Here is a 21,076-nt window from a genome sequence, read left to right on the forward strand (position 1 = left end):
GTGTACCACCCACAGACTGATGGGCTTGTCGAGCGGCTGAATAAGACGTTAAAATCCATGATCCGTAAGTTCATTCACGAAGACGAGCGTAATTGGGCTAAATGGCTTGATCCGGAGGTACCCCAGGCCTCCACGGGATTCTCTCCCTTTGAACTGTTATTTGGCAGAAAACCACGGGGCATACTGGACCTATTTAGAGAAAACTGGGAGGAAGGTCCAAGCCCCAGTAAGAATGAAATTCAGTACGTCTTGGACCTGAGAGCGAAACTCCACACACTGGGGCAGTTATCACGTGAGAATTTGCTCCAGGCCCAGGCACGTCAACAGCGCCTGTACAACAGAGGAGCCAAGCTTAGACAATTCACACCGGGAGAAAAAGTACTTGTATTGCTTCCCTCTTCTAGCTCTAAATTACTCGCCAAGTGGCAAGGACCCTTCGTGGTCACACGGCGGGTGGGGGATGTCGATTATGAGGTTGTGCGTTCTGACAGGGGTGGAGCCACACAAATATACCACCTCAACCTCCTTAAAACATGGAGAGAGGCAGAGCCTGTTTCTCTGGTGTCGCTGGTGAGCGAAAGAGATGAGTTGGGGCCCGAGGTACCAAATTCTATCAATCCGACCTTGCTCCCTTGCGATGACCATCTCTCCCCGGCCCAGAGAGCAGAGATCGCCATGTTGCAGCAGCAGTTTGCTGACGTGTTCTCCCCCTTGCCAGGACGCACAAAACTCATACAACATCACGTTGAGACTTCCCCTGGGGTGACTGTACGTTCACGACCCTATCGGCTTCCTGAACATAAAAGAAAAGTTGTTCAGGAAGAATTGGCAGCTATGCTTGAGATGGGGGTAATAGAAGAGTCCAACAGCGCCTGGTGCAGTCCCATCGTTCTTGTCGCCAAGAAGGATGGGTCTGTACGGTTCTGTGTGGACTACCGCAAGGTGAACGATGTCTCACGGTTTGATGCATATCCAATGCCCCGGGTCGACGAGCTCCTGGATCGGCTAGGCACTGCACGGTTTTTTACCACGCTGGATTTGACCAAGGGCTACTGGCAAATTCCCCTGTCTCCAGAGTCCAAGGAGAAAACGGCCTTTTTGACTCTGTGTGGGTTATACCAATTTGTCACACTTCCGTTCGGGTTGTTCGGGGCTCCGGCCACGTTTCAACGCCTCATGGACGGTGTGCTGCGCCCGCACGCTGCATATGCCGCCGCCTACCTAGACGACGTCATCATTCACAGTGACACCTGGGCGGAGCACGTGCAGCGGGTGGCCGCGGTACTGGAGTCTTTGAGGCAGGCCGGGCTCACGGCCAACCCGAGGAAGTGTGCAGTTGTACGGAGGGAGGTTCGGTATCTGGAGTACCACTTGGGCGGCGGGCAGGTGCGCCCTCAGGTGGATAAAACGGCAGCTATCGCAGCCTTAAAAAAAGAGGTGAGACGGTTCTTGGGTCTGGCGGGGTACTACAGGCGGTTCATCCCCGCGTTCGCTGACCTGACCAGCCCACTGACCGATCTGACCCGAAAAGGTGCCTCAGATCCGGTCCAGTGGTCGGAGCAGTGCCAGCAGGCATTTGAGAGGGTAAAACAGGTCCTCTGCGGGGAACCACTTCTCCACACACCTAACTTCTCTCTCCCCTTTCTCTTGCAGACCGACGCATCGAACGGGAGGCTGGGGGCGGTTTTGTCTCAGCAGGTAGGGGGCGTCGACCACCCGGTGCTGTACATCAGCCGGAAACTGTCAGAGAGGGAGGCCAGGTACAGCACGATCGAAAAAGAGTGCCTGGCAATCCGGTGGGCGGTCGACACCCTACGGTATTACCTCCTGGGACGCCTTTTCACCCTCTGTTCAGACCATGCTCCGCTCCAGTGGCTCCACCGCATGAAAGATGCCAACGCGCGGATCACTCGTTGGTATTTGGCCTTACAACCCTTCAAATTCAAGGTGATCCATAGGCCGGGGGCACAGATGGCGGTGGCCGACTTCCTCTCCCGTTTAGAGGGGGAGTAGGTTAGGCCGACGGCTCCCGGCCTAAGTCGGGTGGTGGAGGTATGTGGTAGTGGGGCGTGGTCAGCGTCGGCTGCAGGAGGGAGGGAGTGGAGATGGGGTTCTGGGATCGGTGCCAGGAGAGAGTCTGATTGTACACAGGTGTTCCAGTTCAACTAATGACTCTCTCCCTTTATCAGCAGTGCGCGCTGGGGCGCGGAGATCGCCCTGGAACCAGCACACAGCAAAGAAGAGACGTGTCTGGTGGTGTATATTTGTATATGTGATTAATATTGGAAATAAAGAGACCAATAAGAAACCTACCTGATTCCCCCTTGTGTTCATGACGAGGAACCCACGGTGACGCAGGGACGTGTTACACATATATTCTGATAATCAAAAATTGAAGGTTGTTAAATTATGGTCTGATAGAATTGGATTATGTGGAAGTACTATTAGTTGTTAAATTTTAACACCATATGATAATACAAGGTCAAGTGTGTGGTTACAACAATGAGTAGGTTGGTGTACACACTGACTGAAACCAACTGAGTCTAGTACTGAAATAAATGCTACACTAAGGCTATCATTATTATTGTCAACATGAATATTAAAGTCACCGACAATAATAATTTTATCGATTTTTAGGACTAGGCTTGATAAAAACTCAGAGAATTCTGTTAAAAATTCAGAATAAGCCCCAGGAGCACGGTAAACTAGAGCAAATATGATTGGCTGTTGGTGTTTCTAGGATTGGTGTGGAAGACTAAGAACAAGACTTTCAAATGAGTTGTAGCTTAGTTTAGGTTTAGGATTAATTGATAGACTGGAGTTAAAAATAGCAGCAACTCCACCCCCTCGGCCAAAGTTTCGGGGAACGTGTGAATTTACATGACTGGGGGGGGTAGATTCATTTAGGCTGACATATTCATCTGGATGCAGCCACGTCTCAGTGAGGGACAATAAATCAATTTTTTGATCTGAGACTAGTTCATTTACTAAAATAGCCTTTGATGATAATGATCTTACATTTAAAAGTCTTTGTTTCTTGAGTTGTTGCAGAAGTTGTGTTAATTTGTATTAGGTTTTTGTGTAGAATTCTCCCTCTGTTACTTTTTTATTTACATAATTTAATGGGACAATGGACAGACACAATCTCTATGGGTTTGTGGTTGTGTGACTGAATCAGAGGGAGCGCAGAGAAGTGTGTAGCACTGCAGCTCTGCTTCCTGGTCCCAACTCTGGGTTGTCATTTTATAGACAGTAATATTCCTAGATAAGAGAGATGCTCCATCCCAAGTGGGATGAACGCCGTCTCTCCTAACAAGACCAGGTTTCCTCCAAAAAGTCTGCCAATTGTCTACAAAGCCCACACCATTTACAGGACACCACCTCGACAGCCAGCGGTTAAAGACAACATGCGGCTAAACATGTCATCACCTGTTGTGTTAGGAAGAGGTCCAGAGAAAACTACAGTGTCCGACATCGTTTTTGCAAAAGCACACACCAACTCAACATTAACTTTAGTGACCTCCGACATACAGGAATTACGATCTTACTGTATTTACGTTTAGCTTTAGCAGGCCAGTGGATAGAATCTGTTTGAAACGTGAGCTGGTGGGTCTTTAATCGTGGGCTTTTTAAAGATAGCTCTATGCCCCCTCCGGACAGTCACCCAGCCGCCCTGGGCTCCCGGCTGCACGGGAGAAGTCGAGGGACTGCTAGCGGAGGCTAAGCTAGGTGGCTCCGCGGCGGCTAGCGGGGGCTGGCTAACTACAGCTAACGGAGGTTCTAAGCTGCGGAGCCGAGCTTCTAAGTCGCTAAGCCTCGCCTCCATCGCTACCAATACACTACATTTGTTACATGTACCACCACTGTTAAAGGAGGCAGAGGAGTAAGTGAACATTAGACACTCGGAGCAGGAGAGAGCAGTGGAGCAAGAGGGAGGGAGAGAAGCCATCGCTGATATATTAGCCTGTTAGCCTACGAGGGTGAGCTCAAACTGAAAAATCCGGTGACACGCAGATGGAAAGACACAGAATCGCTAAAGCACCAAAGAGTAGGGTAGGGTATGTGTGGATGTTTAACTATAGACCGGCAATTTAGCCGTATTAATATAGAAAAATATCTGTGTTAGTAGAGGAGCTAGTTCAGAGAGAACAGCCACCAGCAGCGGCAGGAAAATATATGAATCTGGAAAAAAGTAGGTAGAAATATGTATACAGAAACTGGACTGGTTGGTGGAGGCATACAACCGCAGTGAGCTAATTCTAGTTATCTTATTTGTTGGAATCATGTCCCGATAGCCATAAATGAATAAAGCTTTCTGAAAAAACTGTCTGTGGTCTTTGCACAACAGTAATATATACTACTCACTGCCGTCTGTCACTAATTGAGCCGCCTGCCTGTGCGCAGTCTTCCCATGACATCACTGCTCATGAAAGGAGTCTTCACAAACCGGAGGAATACGCTTAAGTAGATATGATAGCAAGAAGTTAGTGAAGGAGTCATGCGAAATGTAGCTTCTAGCAGTTGTTAAAAGCTGTTCGCGTTCATGTGTTTGATAAGATGGGCCAATGGGAGGGGGGTAAATGTAGTGGTTGCATACTCTTAAAGTGTAGTCAGCTACTGCTACCTTTTCCAGGCTTACCAACTCTAGCTTGAAGCAATCTCTTTTATTCTGCTCCCACCACACATTACCTGTTATTACCATATTATTTACCACAATACATGGATGAATTGGTATTATTATAGTATATGAAGTAAGTCAAGGGTGTTTATGGTGGGTGTTAGACTTCACATGGTTACTCCTGCCTGCGAGTGTTTATGACAACCGACTGACTTGTAATGCTTTTCCATAAACCTGGCCTTACCTAATTCTGACCTTCACAGAGACAACACTGATGTTCACCTGAAGTTTGGTAGGTTGTAAGAAGTATGTTTAAAATAAATGTGTAGATGCAATGGAAAAAACAGTGGCGAATTGCCAATCAGGAGCTCCAGGACATTTCCTGGTGGCCTGAACTGAAAACTTGCCAGCATTAATATAGCAAGCAGGAATGAGGTGATGGACCTTTCAAATCCCTTTATCTGGCAACTGATGTCGCTCTCTCAGCGACGCACATAGCAGCTGAAGATATTACAGCTCCACTATTTTAAATCATTGTAGCAGCCGCGCACCCGCTTCCAATAGTCGTGGGGGAAATGGGAGGTCTTGATCAGAAGAAAAGGAAATGGTGGAGCAGAGAGAGAGAGAATTAAGAAGAGAAAAGCTCAGATGCAGGTAAATTAAGCAAAATAAGCAACATGTTCGCCAGGAAGGGACCAGTGGCCTCATTTATAAAACAGTGCTTACGATTCCCACTAAAAGTGTACGTCCGCACAAAAGCCGAAAATGGCGTGCCGTAAAATAGATTCAGATTTATAAAACCGCGTGTATGCACACCTGAAGGCAATTTTTCTTTTATAAATCAAATTCCAGCTGGAAACGTGTGTACGTGGATCTGCCTCTATATCTGGCCTGTACATGCCCATATTCAACCATAAATGGTCAATGCAAAGCACCTCATGCATAATAAATTATCCTGCTGACCAATGGGTTTCTACGGTGAATCAGCATAGAAACCCCTCTGAGTTTTGCTGTAAAGCTCTAACGGGGTGAGTGGGGTTTGTCGTCTTTTTGTTTTGGATTTTACGTGTCTGCTTAATTTGAGGATCTTTATTATTTCCTGTTCCTTTATTTATTGTATTTAATTTTCACCCTTGCTATGACTTAATTAATTAGACTTTATTTGGCTTTTGAATAATTTAGTAGATTAAGTTCTTTTGTTTATTTGTCTGTCCACATGAGTCACTGAGGTGCCATCCAGTGTAGCCACTATGGCATCTCAATCTGTTACAAATGCTTTGCAGGATCAGATAGAGACCATGGATCTGTCTCCATTGCCTGATGAAGAGCAGGGTTAGGTGAGGTCCCTTCTCATGGAATATATCATAGTCTTTTCTGCGCATGATAGGGATTTGGGTTGCAGCAACCTGATATCCCACAATATCCCTCTCTTAGATGATGTCCCTGCAGCGTTATCGACGCATACCCCTGTCAGAGTATGAGGTCGTAAAAGAGCATATTAATCAACTGCTTTAAGCACAGGTGATCAGAGAGAGTTGCACCCCCTACACCTCCCCCATTGTTCTGGTCAAAAAGAAGGTTGGCAGCCTGCGCAAGTGTGTAGATTACAGACAATTTAACAACAAGACGAGGAAAGATGCGTTTCTTTTGCCACACATCGAAGAATCCCTAGATGGACTAACGGGTGCTCGCTGGTTTTCCACTATGGACCTGGCTAGTGGATACAACTAGGTCCCAGTCACTGAGGGAGACCGGCCCAAGACTGCATTTTGCACCCCATTTGGATTGTTTGAGTGGAACCGCATGCCCTTTGGACTATGTAACGCTCCCAGCATCCTCCAGAGGTTAATGCAATGCATGTTTGTTGACCAACAAGGCCAATCATTGCTCCTCTACCTTGACGACATTGTGGTTTTCTCTTCCTCAGTAGAACAGCATCTGGAGAGGTTGGAGGTGGTGCTGGGTCAGCTTCAACAGAAAGGCTTGAAAGTAAAGTTCACCAAGTGTGCATTTTTCCAGGTGAGCTACTTGGGCCATGTGATCTCGACAAGGTGGTCTCTACAGATCCAAGCAAGGTAGAAGTGGTAGCCAACTGGAAGTCTCCCACCACTACCATAGAGCTGCGGTCTTTCCTGGGGTTCGCCAGCTACTATCGCCGTTTGCGGAAGGCTTCACCAAATTGGCGGCCCCCCTACATAGGCTGGTGGCAGAGCTGGCAGGCACAAGATCTAAGAAGAGGGCAGAGCACAGCGCCATCAGGAACTGGGCCGAGGAGTTCCATCCAGTTCCAAGTTTCGAGGCACTAAAGGCCAAGCTAATCTCTGCACAGGTGATTACCTAAGCAGATTTCTCCCTGCCTTTTATCTTGGAGGTGGATTTGGCTTCTTGCCCAAATGAGATCCTGACCATGGATTACACAGTGCTGGAGCCTGCCCATAATGGACTGGAAAACAACCCTTGTAATGACTGATGTCTTTTGGTGACAGAGTGGTTCTCAAAGTTGGTTGTCCCTACCCGTATACACTCGGACCAGGGCTGCAACTTTGAGGGTTGCCTCATTCAGTAGCTTTGTGGCTTTTATGGAATTGTCTCGTAAAACACTGTATCATCTGGCTGTCAATTGACAATGCGAGCGGTTCAAAAGGGGAACCTCCACAACTTGCTGCGTACTCTGCCTGTGTCTCAGAACAGAGAAAGGAATTCCTGTCTGCCACATGTACTCTAGTGCTACTAGAGTCAACTGGTGAGTCTCCCTTTTTCCTTATGTTCGGCCAATAGCCCAGGTTACCAGTTGACTTCCTGTTGTTTCAGGACCCTGTTGGTGGACACGTCCATGAATTAAGGAGCACCAGACCTGGCTACAGATGGTCTTTGAAGGAGCCAGAGAGCGACTGGACATCTCTGCAGAGAGCCGGAAGAAAAACTATGATTGGCACGTTCGAGATGCACCACGGAAAGGGTCAGTTGGTGCTGCAGCAGGATTTGGGCATCATAAAATCCAAGACCTGTGGAAGCCTTTGGTGTAGAAAGTCCTTAAAGCACGTAAAGATGGTGGCTCAGTATACACCAGTGCACCCTTTGATGACCATACCAAAACCAGGCAAGTCAATCGTACCCTGGTGGTCCGTTTGTCCGTTTTTGGTTTGGATTATACGTATCTGCTTAATTTGAGGATCTTTATTATTTCCTTTCCATTTGTATCTAAATTTCACCCCCGTTATGACTTGATTAATTAGACTTTATTTGGCTTTTGAATACTTGTGTAGATTAAGTTCTTTTGGTTATTTACTGGTGTAAATTTATATGGTTTTGGGATTGTTTCTTTACTTTTGTTTCTTTGATTGAACTGTATGGAGTCCTACTGATGCGTGTGTGTTTCTTTTATATTTTACAGGAGCTGAGAGCCTAAGGTGGTCGGGGCTGGTGTCTCTGGTGTCGGTGTCTCCCTCCTGTGTGCTGTGCCATACACCCATAGACTGTATATAAAGATGGACGTAGTGTACGTGACGTCACCCGTTAGTTTCTGAAGAGTGAAAATGAGACTCTTAATGGGCGTTTCACCCAGCGCCATCTTGCCGGTGCTGACTCCTCCTAGTTCGGAGTGCGAGTGGACAGAGGTGGGCTTAGGGACAACTGCGCCATGCCCAAAGAGCTCAACGTTACCTGGTTAGCTCATGCTAAGGAGCTGGGCTACATGCTACCCGCTGCTGCTAACCAGCTAGTGCTGCGGTGTATATGCTTCAGGATGGTTGCGGTTGTCACAACAAAGTTAACAAGAGTTAAGTTACCCTGAAACTTTACAACAACAAAACCTATTGATTTATCATAATCATACTACATATGCTGACATGCCTCAAGTCATTTTTAATATGTAATTGTGTTAATTTACCGTTTATTTAACACGTCTAATGAACAGATTGAAGCAAGTTAACTACCTCAGTCTGAGTTTTCACATCACTTTAGTAAAGAGTCGTGTGTTATGTGTTCACTTGATTGTAATTACAAGTTAATATTAATAAGCTACACGTGTAAATTGCATGTGATAGTAACTATATAATGTTTCACAATTGTTCTAAAACAGGCTTGTATAACCACCATTACTATTACCACCTCGTTTATTTAGCCTGTTATGGATTTAACAGTGAATTAGACTCTAGTTTAGATATGACTATAATCTCCACACACCACTGCTGTTAACAGTTCTCATATTTATTATATATTTATCTGTTTGTACCCTGAGAGAAGTCAAGGGACTTAATGTGGACTGTTATCAACAGCACTGTGAGAGATTATCACCTTGAATATTACAGATGAGGTAGAAAGACATTTGATATATTTGTACAATATGTTTATTTCTTTCAGTACATCAGTTCTGGCTGAGATGATCTGTGGTGCTTACACCTGCTGAACACAGAATAAACTGTAAGTACCAGTCTTGGCTGCTTAACACAGCTGATATAACATGTGTCAAAAGTAATATAATTATTATTAATTGTTTTGTACAGTATCTGTAAAAAGTATTTACAGACTGTCGTTAATCTGAGGTGTTGTTCCTTTGTCCCATGTTATCCTACAGATGTGACAGTGATTTCAGCATAAAACATCCTTTATAGTGAGTTTCTTCTTTTCATTAGATGAAGCACTGCAGCACCTGATGTCCTCAGCATCCACTGTGGCAGCAGCAACATGGTGGAGATCGGCAGCTTCAGGCTGGTCAACATGAGGACGACCTGCACCAGTTTCATCTGCACAACACTTCATGTTTACCTCCCTCAACTAAAGATGGCCTGCAACTGTTTAGAGTTGGCAGTCATTTTTAAGTGTCATGGATAATATTGAGTCAATTTCTATATTCATTATGGTTGGTAAAAAAAAAAAATTTACACGGTTATCACAACAATGTTCATCTTTTACTTTCTGATTTGATACACTTTAGATTTAAACCCAGTTTTTTATTTTTCTTCTCTGCCATAAGAGACAGAACACGGTCAGCACAGCTGTGTCCTTCAGGCTCGTCCGACCCTAATAAAATGACATAAAACATAAAAGTATGGCATTATTGTAGCGGAAGTGTTACTTATAAACAAAGTTTGTGCCCTTATTTTCTGTGGATATTCAACTATGTATTTGAATATGGTTTTGGATTAAACAGTGCACTACCAAGACAATGAATGTACAGTATGGAGTTCTTCCACATTAATAGTATTGCATATATAATTTTATGTATTATGTATTATGTGCAATACTTTGCTTTGATTGTTTGTCAGTTATGAAAACAGGTCTGTACCTGGAGTCAGTGTTGAAGTGATGACTCTCAGTGTTCAGTCTGGTTGGATTCCAGTTGTGTCTCATGTTGGACCTCCACAGGTGCAGGCTGTCTGAGTCACGTAGAGTAAAACTCAACACAAATACACAGATATGTAAAGTCATACATGTGCCAGGTTAACTCCTTCACAGACTTTTACATGGTAAAAATACAAGTTTATTACTTCAAAATTCATCAGATCATAATCACTTCAGCTTAGGAAATAGGTGGTGGACATCAGCCTCAGGTTCTCTATGTGACTGTCTATTCTAGTAAAGTTACACTTCCTATAATTTATTTATTTGTGACAAACAAACTAATTATTCTGCATGTCCACTTATTTAACACATGAATGACAGATTCAGTAAAGTCTGCCTAAGATTAATGATTTAAAAACTGAATGTAGCAGACAAGTTGAGTTTTCACTGTAACACGTTATAACACATCAACACCAATACTCTGAATAAAGAGCTTTAGGAGACGCAATGCTACTTTAAATGGCTGCTCTTAAAATGCAGATAACGTACAGAACGTTATATATCTAACGTATTGGAAATATTCTCCAAACACACACAGTCGCCTTCAGTTTAAAAGATTCATCCTCATAAACTGGAACGCTTCTCTCTGCTGTGTGGACCAGTTCATGTCGGTGTTGTGTCGGTTAAATAACTCCCATACGGTCCCGTTAGCATCGCCATTACTGCTGGTATCTTGTCTGCAGGCTAGCGGAGCTAAGCTAATAAGCCAGGTACAGAGACACCCATACCTGCTCATCACTATTAACAAATAAATAAAATATAGTATTTTACTTACCACAGAAACTGGAGCACAGACGTCTTTAACTTCTCCGTCAGGAGATCCAGCTGAACATCAACCCGTATCATTCGTCCGATATGTGAGAAAAAACGTCTGCACAGACTCGGGTTCTGTTCAGCGACGGGGATTAGCCTGTTAGCTCAGGTGAAGCCGAGCAGGCAGCAGGCTAGGAGTGGCGAGCTAACGGTGCCGTCACCTGTCCATCAAGTGATAATTTTTCATAATTTCAAACCTCTATATAATTTAGACGAGTGAGTTAGAAAAAAATTCACCCCCCTCACAGTTGTCATGAAGGAAAAACTTTGTAATTGAGACTCAAACAGTTTTTTGAACCAGGCTTTAAACAGGTTTAATTCTGCTCTAAAGTCGGCTTTTTAACATTTTCCCATTGACTCCTTCTTGGAACCAGCCTCAAGTGTCCATCCAGTGAACTGCAGCTTTTTGCACTTCCGCATTGTCCTCATCGCTCAGCCTGGGTTGCTGCCGCTTGCATACATCCCTAATCCGGTTTTCCACTATTGCATGTGTGTGTGTGTGAGGACGTGTGTGCACATGTGATCGGGGTGACTCTCCTAGGGATACCACTCCTCCTTCACAAACCTGCCTCTCCACTGGTAAGCCTCAGCCCTGGATCATTCCTCCCCATTCCTATGTGTGAATGGTGTGATGGCTCTTTTAATGATTTAAATTTTGATTGGAAAGTATAATTTTTGAATGGAACCAAGTCTCATGCACCTTAGTATACTGAACCGGAGTGCCTTATGATTATTAGTATTGGTTGGGAGTGATTAATATTCCCTGGATTAATATCCCAAGGTGGCGTTGTTGGCTTCTCTGTATTGCGTCTCTCCAGTTCCTGTCCCGCACCAGGAGGTCTCGCCTGGCGCCTCTCCAGTTCCTGTCCTGCGCTAGGTGGTCTTGCCTGGCGTCTCTCCAGTTCCTGGCTCCGCTCCAGTTCCCGTTCCTGCCCTACGTCCGGGGGTTAGGCCAACGCCCCTTCTTGTACCTGGACAACTGCAGCAGCTGCTATTCTCTCCAGAGCTATCCTCTCCGACCGAGCCCCCATGCTCTACCCCTGACGGGCCTCGGGGCTGTCCGCCTGAGCCCCCGTGCTTTACCCCTGACCAGACTCCGGGTCGCCCACCCGAGCCCCTGTGCTCCGTCCCAGATTCCCTCCTCCGGACCCCCCTCCTCCCACCTGTCTCAGTTTCCAGTTTGGACCGTCTGGAATCAGGCCCTTGAGGGGGGGGGTGGTTCTGTCATGGTTATGACTCTGGACTGAGTGTTTTCAGTTTGATTATTACCTCCTTGTGTTTCATGTCTATCCCTGTGTTTATGTTTGTATTTGACCTGTGTTTCATGATTTCCCACTCTTTGTTTCATTCTGTGTTTAGATTTATGTTTTCTCCCTGTGTTCTGTTTCCTGTTTTATTTCGTAGTTTCTGCTCCTTGTGTGTATTCCATCTTCACTTCCTGTGTTTGTCCTGTTTCCCGCCCTTGTGATTGTCTGTACCAGTCCTCATGTGTTCCACCTGTGTTCAATTGCCCCTGCCTTCCCTGTGTATATAAATCTTTGTGCTTCCCTTTGTCCTTGTCGGTTCGTCGTCATTTATGCCTCGTCATTCGTCATTCCTCTGCGTCATCTTCATCTCTCGTCAGTTCCTAATGATTTACGCAGTGTGTTCTGGGTTTTTCAGTTTAGACTTTGATACCCGTTCCTAGTTGTTTTTTCTGTTTTGGTTGAATTTTCCATTAAGGGACACTTTTTGTTGAAAAATTGTCTCTGCATCTTGGGTCCACCTGCTCCACAAACCCAGACACTGTCATAGAGAAACTACCTGTTTCCACAGACTAATTTCACTTCTCAATGACAGTTCACCATCTCAGATTTTCACCCAGATAATATCAGGACGATCTGATGTAAAATTTCAAAGTAAAAGCCCTTGGAGATATCATATTTTTACTGTTTTGGTTGTGGAACGAGAGCAGGAGATTCTTATGGCACTTGACAAAGATGACGTCACTGAAAAGATGGCAGGGTGCAGTGAGTTACTGTGCTGCCTATTTGTCTACTAGTCTGGTAACTGTTACATCAACATATAGGGTTAGCCAACAAAATTAGAGGGCTGGTGCTTTGTGTGAAAAGGGTGACCTGGAAAGGAGTCAAATTCCAGACCTAAATTATTGTCCCAGTCCTCCCCTGGTGACATAATGGATTCCTCTGTAATGCATAAATTAATTAATTAACAAAATTTTACGCATTACAACTTCTCACCATAGTTGAATTGGCTGTTGCTCTTCTCACAGTTGATGACATTAAAACGGTAGGGGACATCTGCCACCATATTACTGACTTCAAAGTAAAACCATTGGGTGTGCTGGGAACAGTTGGCATCTGCATTCAATATGAGGTCATATTCATATCTACAAGAGAAGAGAAGATAAGAGAATGTGTCTGTGGTTCTCTCAGTCAGGACCGGGATGAAGCAATACCAGTGTGTGTTTTTGTGTGTCCATGTGGTCATACCTGCGGATATGAACAGCCTTCCTCAAGTTCCCACACTCAAAGTTAGAGAAAAACCTCAGAGAATCAGACAGACACTGAAGGCTGACAAACAAAGATAGAGAGAAACTGGTCAGATTCATTTTAGGGCACATTATGAAATTCCAATTTGAACACGGATATTAAAATTACATTTCAAAAAACATTTTAACAAGTGTGTTCACTGAAAGATAATTCAAACATAAATCTAACTGAATCTATGAATGCCTACGGTGTGTGTGTGTGTGTGTTGTTCACCAACCTGCTGTCTTCTAGGTCATAGACTACCTGGTTGATGATGTCAGCAGTATTCAAGAAACGTTGGACATCTTCAAACACTTTCTGCCTGATAGAGACAAGCACATGCAGGCATACATATATTAAAGGGGACATTGTATGCCCATTTTACCACAAGTTGATATGGTTCCTTGGGGTCTTAATGAAATGTCTGTAACATACTTTGGTCAAAATACCACAAGGATCATTTAAAACAGCACCCTTTTTACCCTGTCTAAAACAGCCCTCCACAGAGTGACCTGTTTTGAGTGCCTGTTCCTTTAAATGCTAATGAGCCAGCTCCCCCTCCCCCCTCTCCCCCCATGATTTTAAACGATATAAATTATCAAATATGCATCCCATACTTTGTATTCCCCTTCTGTTGTCCTGGAGTTTTAATTTTCCCAATCACATAATTAAATGTCCCCCTCTGCCCATCCACTACAAGCACACAAGCAGACAGACAGAGAGAGAAAGAGAGGGTGGGGGGCTATGAAGACCATCATTTACCCCCGAACCCCGACATTCAACGGGTACAACAACAAGCGGAGAAAGCAGAATCGCGGGCTGACCTTATATATACAGTCTATAGGGCTGACCAGCGCGGAGAAATGCACGTCCCGTGTGAACAGCCAAGTGGCTGCACGCTTGAGAACGGCGCTGCGCTGCCTCGCAGCCTCGCAGCGGCGCTTTCCGTGTCCGGTGTAAACCCGGCGTAATGAGTGGGGGGGCTCTGTGTGTTTGTGCCAGTGTTACAGTAGTGCTGAACACTGCGGAATTCTTCCACACTGCTGGCTGTGTGGCGTTGACACAAATTCCAGCTCACGCATGGGAGAGCGGCGGTCGCGCCCGAGCAACTGCTGCAGCCTCCCAGTCCCAACGATCCAGACAAATGCCACATGTGAGTGAATCGCCGGCTGACCAGCGCGGAGAAATGCTCGTCCCGTGTGAACAGCCAGGCGGCTGCGTGCTTGGGAACGGCGCTGCGCTGCCTCGCAGCCTTGCTGCGTCCGGTGTAAACCCGGCGTAACGAGTGTGGGGGGACGGGGGGGTGAGGTGGGGGGTGGTGGGCCAAGGCCATGTAGGGAGACTTCCAGTGCCTTGTTACGACACAAAATCCAGGAAGCTCAATCAAGTCAGAAGTCACTCAAGCATGATGTTTCTGACTTAGAGGAACCATAACAAAACGCGCGAGTGTTTTTTCCCCAGAGTTTTTGGGTTGGTAGACATGCCAGATACCCACATTGACCTGTAGAAGCACTAACAAAGTGGAATTTGCATGCTATGTCCCCTTTAATACAAAGGATAAAGTGTGTTACTATGATATTTCAAAAACCTTGAAGAGCCATTGAAACCAGCTCGACAGGTCAGAATAACTTGGATAACTTGGCAGTAAAGATAGATGGATATAATGATAATAACTCATGGCAGTACAGGAAGTTGCAGAAGTTTCAATGAGAAGGAAGAGTTTGGGTCATTTCTGAGGTTGCACTGGTTAAACACATGAACTGCTCTTCAGCAGAACAGACTCTTTCTAACAACATCCACTTTGCTCATACGTTGGTGCTGTTTCTGCCAGCAATCAGCAAAACTGAAGTAATTTACACACAGATTAATTAAAACACAGAACAAAGGACTCTCTCATCTCAAATAACTTTCCACTCTATGCCAGACATTTTTAATTGTCAAACTCTATTGGCCTCTTGAAATCTTATCTCTTTCTAATCTTATCTTTTTGAGCCTACTCAATGACATAATTTTTTTCTGTAGATACTTACCTTACCTGAACCTAAGCCTATAATTCTAACCTGAACCGTAAAACCCCCAACCAGCCCTTTGAAGTTGTGAGGATGAGCAAAAAAGTCTTCACTTTCAAAAAACATCCTCATTGTTGAAGGTATCAGATAAACCAGACTTCTATATACATACATACAAATAGATAATGTAGATTGACATTATATATGCATGTAATAATATGAAAAAAATTATGTCTAATCTCAGTAAAATGCGTTTATGTAAAATAAATAAATGTAAATACATTTGATATTCAGTCCATTTTATAGAAAATTTGATGACCAGACAGTGGGGGCTGAGTCACAATATCTCAAGGAATTGTTACAATTCTATTTTATTTTTGATACCACTACTACACTGTGTTAAGTATAATTATGTTAGATTTATATCCTTGTTCTTAAAGTCATATATGTATCAAATCAAAGTTACCAGTTCTTATCATTTTATATGGTTTAAATTAAGTCAGTTGTATTCATAAAAAAAAAATCAAATCAAGTAAACAATATACACTTCAATAATGAATTTGATTATTTCTATTTCATCATATCAGACATAGACATGCATGCAAATCCCAGGTGATGATCTCCATCATAGCAGCAACATTCATAGAATCACTTACTCTTTAGCAAGTTCTCTTCAAATGAAAAGCACAAGTGGGCCTCATTTACCAAACTTTCTTAAGAAATTTCTTCTTAAAACGAACTTACACTGTATTAACGAAGATTTCTTATCTGGGATGGAAATAATGACGAGGAGATTACATATTTGGTCTATACTGCAAAAGATAACACCTTGAAGTGGAGAATATCCTGTCTCTCAAAAAAATTGCCCATATTTAGGTTTTACACACTGGTGTTTACATATTAGATGTGTCACATGTTCCATAGTTTTACCATTACAGCTTTTAGTAAAATGTTCCTTCCAAGTGTAGCCTGTTAATTCTGAAAGCTGAGTTTATTTCTGTTCTGAGACGAGAGATGGCTAAGGAGATGCACTGCACCCAGGTCTGAGGGTGCAGCAGAGCTCCCTGTGTGTGCACCGAGCGGGACCTGATCCTGAATATTGTATATTTTGTTATATTTATCCAATAGTTTGTATAGCCCAGTGTGGCAGTCGACCATGCCACAGGGCTCTCACCAAAGCAGCCATTCGGTGCTCTCCCAGCCCCCTCACCTCCACATACCCCCATCACCAAATTAAGGCCAGGGAGCCATCCGGCCTGACCTACTCCCCCTCCCCACAGACCAGGAGTGGAAGCCAGCCCACCCACTGAGGCTCTCTGGAGGTCGAGCAGGTGGGCGTCGCGCGCAGCATCTCTCCGGAGGCCGGGCAGGTGGGCGACACCGCACGGGCACCCTGGCAACAGGAACAGGGCCTGCAAGCTTCGGCACCAGGCTGCACCTGCCCGGTGCGGCAGGTGGGAGCAGGAGCGGACCCCGACCGGGCGAGCAGACGCTCCATCAGAGTCGTCTGCCTCTCCGCCTGCCTCCAAAGCGCCTCCAGCCCCGTCTGCTCTCCGCTATCTGCTTCCGGTACGCGGCCAAGAGGTCCAGCGCCATCCTCACCAGCGCCATCTCTGCCTCCCGGTCCGCGTCTCTGGCTGCGTGGAGCCCCACGTTGGGCGCCAGTGTTGCAGTAGACCATGCCAAGGGGCTCTCACCACAGCAGCCAGAGATGTACCATTCAGGTTTTAGCACCTTGTTTTAAATCCAAACATAAATTCAAAAGTCAAACTTAAACGTCCTGAGCTTTTCAGCTCAGTGTCTCTCCCACGTTTCTCAGTGTCGCTGAGAGTCTGTCCGTGTCTCTGAGTCCTTCCTGTGTGTCTGAGTGTCTGTGAGGCACCTCAGTTGCTGCCTTTTAAGTGTGAGGGTCAATCAGCTAACAGCTCTCACCTGTGCTGAATGATCCTCTGTGGTGCAGGTGAAGGTGCTCTCCCAGCCCCCTTACCTCCACATACCCCCATCACCAAATTCAGGCCAGGGAGCCATCCGGCCTGACCTACTCCCCCTCCCCACAGACCAGGAGTGGAAGCCAGCCCACCCACTGAGGCTCTCTGGAGGTCGAGCAGGTGGTCGTCATGCGCAGCATCTCTCCGGGGGCCGGGCAGGTGGGCGATGCCGCACGGGCGCCCTGGCAACAGGAACAGGGCCTGCAAGCTTCGGCACCAGGCTGCACCTGGGGCCTCTCCGCCGACGAGTGACCAGGTACAGGGCCTGCAGGAACAGGAGCAAGGTGTTTGTGCCTCACCGCTGACCTTGGAGCAGGGACAGGAGTAGGGGGCGTCGGCTTCACCGCCGACCTCCTTGCAGGAGCAGGGGGCGTGGCTTCACCGCCGACCTTGGTGCAGGGACGCCGGCTTCACCACCGGCCTCGGTGCAGAAATAGGAAGGGGCGTGGAGAAAGGAGCATTACCCGGAACGTACCCGACATGCTGCCTTTTAAGTGTGAGGATCAATCAGCACAGGTGAGAGCTGTTAGCTGATTGATCCTCTGTGGTGCAGGTGAAGGGTGCTCTCCCAGCCCCCTCACCTCCACACCCATATTCACAAATCACAATTTGTCTCATAGGGCTTTAACAAGGTGTTACATCCTCTGTCCTTAACACTCAACAGGAGTTAGGAAAAACTACCAAAACAAAAAACACATTTAAATTATTATTGTTCCTATAAAGGGGGAAGGTTAGAAATCTCAGAGAGAGCCACATGTAAGGAATCCCTCTCCCAGGAGGTACAGAAGTGCAATAAGTCAAATTTGTTTAAGAACAGTGGCAACAAAAAGAGGAAAAACCACAAGTGCTGCTACTCCAGATCAGGGCAGAAGAACTCGCCACTCCTCACTCACTTTGCACTTAAACATTTGACAACAAATATAATAAGTTATTAGTACCTGTCCGGTACTTGAAGTCTACTTTATGTTTGTTTGATTCACTCGAGAGTTTGAGGCACATTTAAACACATTGAAAATAAAATTTCAACATTTTATGCACACACAGTTCACCTGCTACACACAACATGACCAGCGGCCACGACACAAAGTCTTGCCAGCAGATTTTGTAACAGCAGGAAACAAACAAGCTTTCCCCAACTTTCCCAGCCTGGCCCATCCACAAGGAATTGCAAGCGTAGAAAGTAACACACTAGGTGTCTCTTCCCTCCAAATCAGTAACACAACATGGCTGGAATGGTGCAATGGTGGAATGAGCTCCCCAATGACATCAGGACAGCAGAAGGTCGCAAACTAAAAACACACCTGTTCCGACTATACCTTGAATAAAAGTTGAACCTAACAATTTAGTAGCACTGAAATGGCACTTACTTATAGCACTTTGTAGTTTGGCTTTCTTGAAGAAATAGTATTTTCTTGATTCTTGTTGGTCTGGGTTTGTACCCTCATGGTTAAAAGCACTTATTGTAAGTCGCTTTGGATAAAAGCGTCAGCTAAATGAAATGTAATGTAATGTAATGGCTAATCAAGCTAGGCTAAGCACTGGACTGTTGAATTTTATCAGGGTGATGTTTGTATAGTTGGAGTTGCAATCATTACCTCAGCCTTGCCTCACAAAGAAAACTCACCCCAAATGTGCTGCCTATCTTGGCCACCAGCAGCCCTAAATGGCAGGCAAACAACACTCATCCTCCGGTAAATCAGTGCAAATATGACACGTTCGGCTGAGCCTCTGCCCCATGCAGTTGCAGCTGCTTACACTACTCCTTTCAATGCTACTCAGTTACTCTAATACAGACCTCCCCACCATCGTCACTTTTGAACACCTCCCTAACCAGCACTCACACACACACACACTGAACTTGCATGTGTTTCCCAGGCTAAAGGTGGTTAGTTGATGCAAAATAACTTGGTCCTTCTCAAATTGCTGTAGACAGCTATCACCTACTTTGAATTCAATTAAAGTTTCTACAGACAGCTGCTGTGCTCAACTGTTTCTCCTGGCGGATATCCTCTACGTGAAAGTGGAGAGCAGAGCCTTGACCCTCTTCACTTCACTGCCCCTACCATTGGTTCAGATATGTGGATGACAGCTCGGTCAAAATCAGAACATAGAAAGTCGAAGCCCTCTCAGAACACGTCAATCTCGTGAATGGACACATTCAATCTGTGAGGAAAGTGTCTGTAAATGTACAACTCCTGAAGATACCATGACCTGGAGCTCCTCTCCATCAGTTCCATGAATTATTAATCTGGGGATACATAACTCCCACCAATTTTGGTGACAATTGTTGGGACCTGGTATTTGTGAACTACAGTTCAGCCTACATGTATAGTCAAAGCCTGACCACATGTTCTTTATTCTGGAGACAAACCAGAGCCTCCAGAACCCAGTTTCCCAGGGAGCTTCAACGTCACACAGAGGTGTGAAAACGCGCCCTGAACACAACTTTCAACCACTATTGGTCACTCTGGGCCCCATGACCCATGAGATCAAGTCCCCCCTCTCTTCTGTCTCTCTTTCGACTCTGTTTCGACTCATCTCTCCCACTCAACCCTACGGGAGGAGAGGTGCAGCTCTTCAGCTCACCCAGCAAGGGAAACATCCTCCTCACCACAAGCTCTACCAACCTTCAAGCAGGCCTGCCTGGAGCAGACTGCTAAAACCTTCCAAAGGCAGCGACGCGAGAGCCTGCCTAAGAACTTCAGCACAAGAGCTGCATAGCACAGCTGAACCACAAAAACAGGAGCCACAAACCAGCAAGACGACTTCACTGGACATCGAACAGCCTTTTTTCCCTTTTCATGGATGGGTAACACATCTGGGCTTAATAATTATACTAGTCTAAGCAAAGACTGTTTATTCCGATTCCGTGTGATGTTTTGATTTGTGTTGCTGTGATATTTTGGTTATAAGTTATTTGAAAGTTAATGTTAGTTATGTTATGCTCTTCACAGTCTTTCTTTGCATGCAACTAGCTACTTTCTCTAACCTGGCACCAACACACACACACACACACACACACATATCTCCCCACACATCTCTCTGACCCCCACCACATGTCGTAAACATACCAGGGGGGATGGTTTATTGCATTCATAGTGGCCAGCCGCCATTTTTAAAGCACACTCACTCACACAGACACACAGATACACACACACATATTCACATACATATTTTTATATAGTAAGTACACCTTTAGTAATTTGTGTTTTTATACTTTATTATCTTCATAATAAATGTTTTTCTTTCACAAATGTTTTCATTAATGTTGCATAAGTGTGAATTTTGCCAACCTCTACACTGTCAAGAACTCTATATCCTTCAACTTTGCTAACTATCTATATGGTAATTTTGGTTATAGTTATTAATTTAATTGTTAATCAGAGTTCCAAATTTTTAGTTAGTACTTTCATGAGACTTCAATATATCAAGATGTCAATATATCTTTTCCCTTCCTTTGAAGTGTCGTGCCCCGAGGTAACTTTAATCAATTAAAGTTATTATTCAATATTAATATTTTTAATATTAATATTCAATATTTTTTCTGATAACCAAATTTATTGAATGCCGAAAGGCACACCATTTAATGGTGTCACGTTTAATGTATCAATTGCACAACCCAATCCATACATGTCTTTCCGTTATTTTATACACATACACAGCCAGAACTTAGAATTTGCACGCATATACAACATATTACCAAGGGGAGCAGAGGCTCATTAGCATTTAATGGAACACACCCATAAACAGGCCATTCTGAACAAGGTTCTTCAC

At 45.1% G+C, this 21,076-nt stretch overlaps 1 protein-coding gene across 1 annotated transcript in view; it reads right to left on the reverse strand.

The window, feature by feature from the left end:
- Nucleotides 1-21,076, reverse strand: part of LOC118110102 (cytosolic carboxypeptidase 4) — a 175,340-nt gene that overhangs the window by 88,577 nt on the left and 65,687 nt on the right. The window contains exons 14-16 of the mRNA XM_035157707.2: nucleotides 13,544-13,627; nucleotides 13,267-13,347; nucleotides 13,015-13,163 (exon numbers count right to left, since the gene is read on the reverse strand). Of these exons, the coding sequence (XP_035013598.1) occupies nucleotides 13,015-13,163; nucleotides 13,267-13,347; nucleotides 13,544-13,627 (314 nt within the window). The remainder of the gene's footprint in view (nucleotides 1-13,014; nucleotides 13,164-13,266; nucleotides 13,348-13,543; nucleotides 13,628-21,076) is intronic.

Source organism: Hippoglossus stenolepis, chromosome 5 (genome assembly GCF_022539355.2).
Source record: "Hippoglossus stenolepis isolate QCI-W04-F060 chromosome 5, HSTE1.2, whole genome shotgun sequence".
In the NCBI taxonomy this organism is placed as follows: Eukaryota; Metazoa; Chordata; class Actinopteri; order Pleuronectiformes; family Pleuronectidae; genus Hippoglossus; species Hippoglossus stenolepis.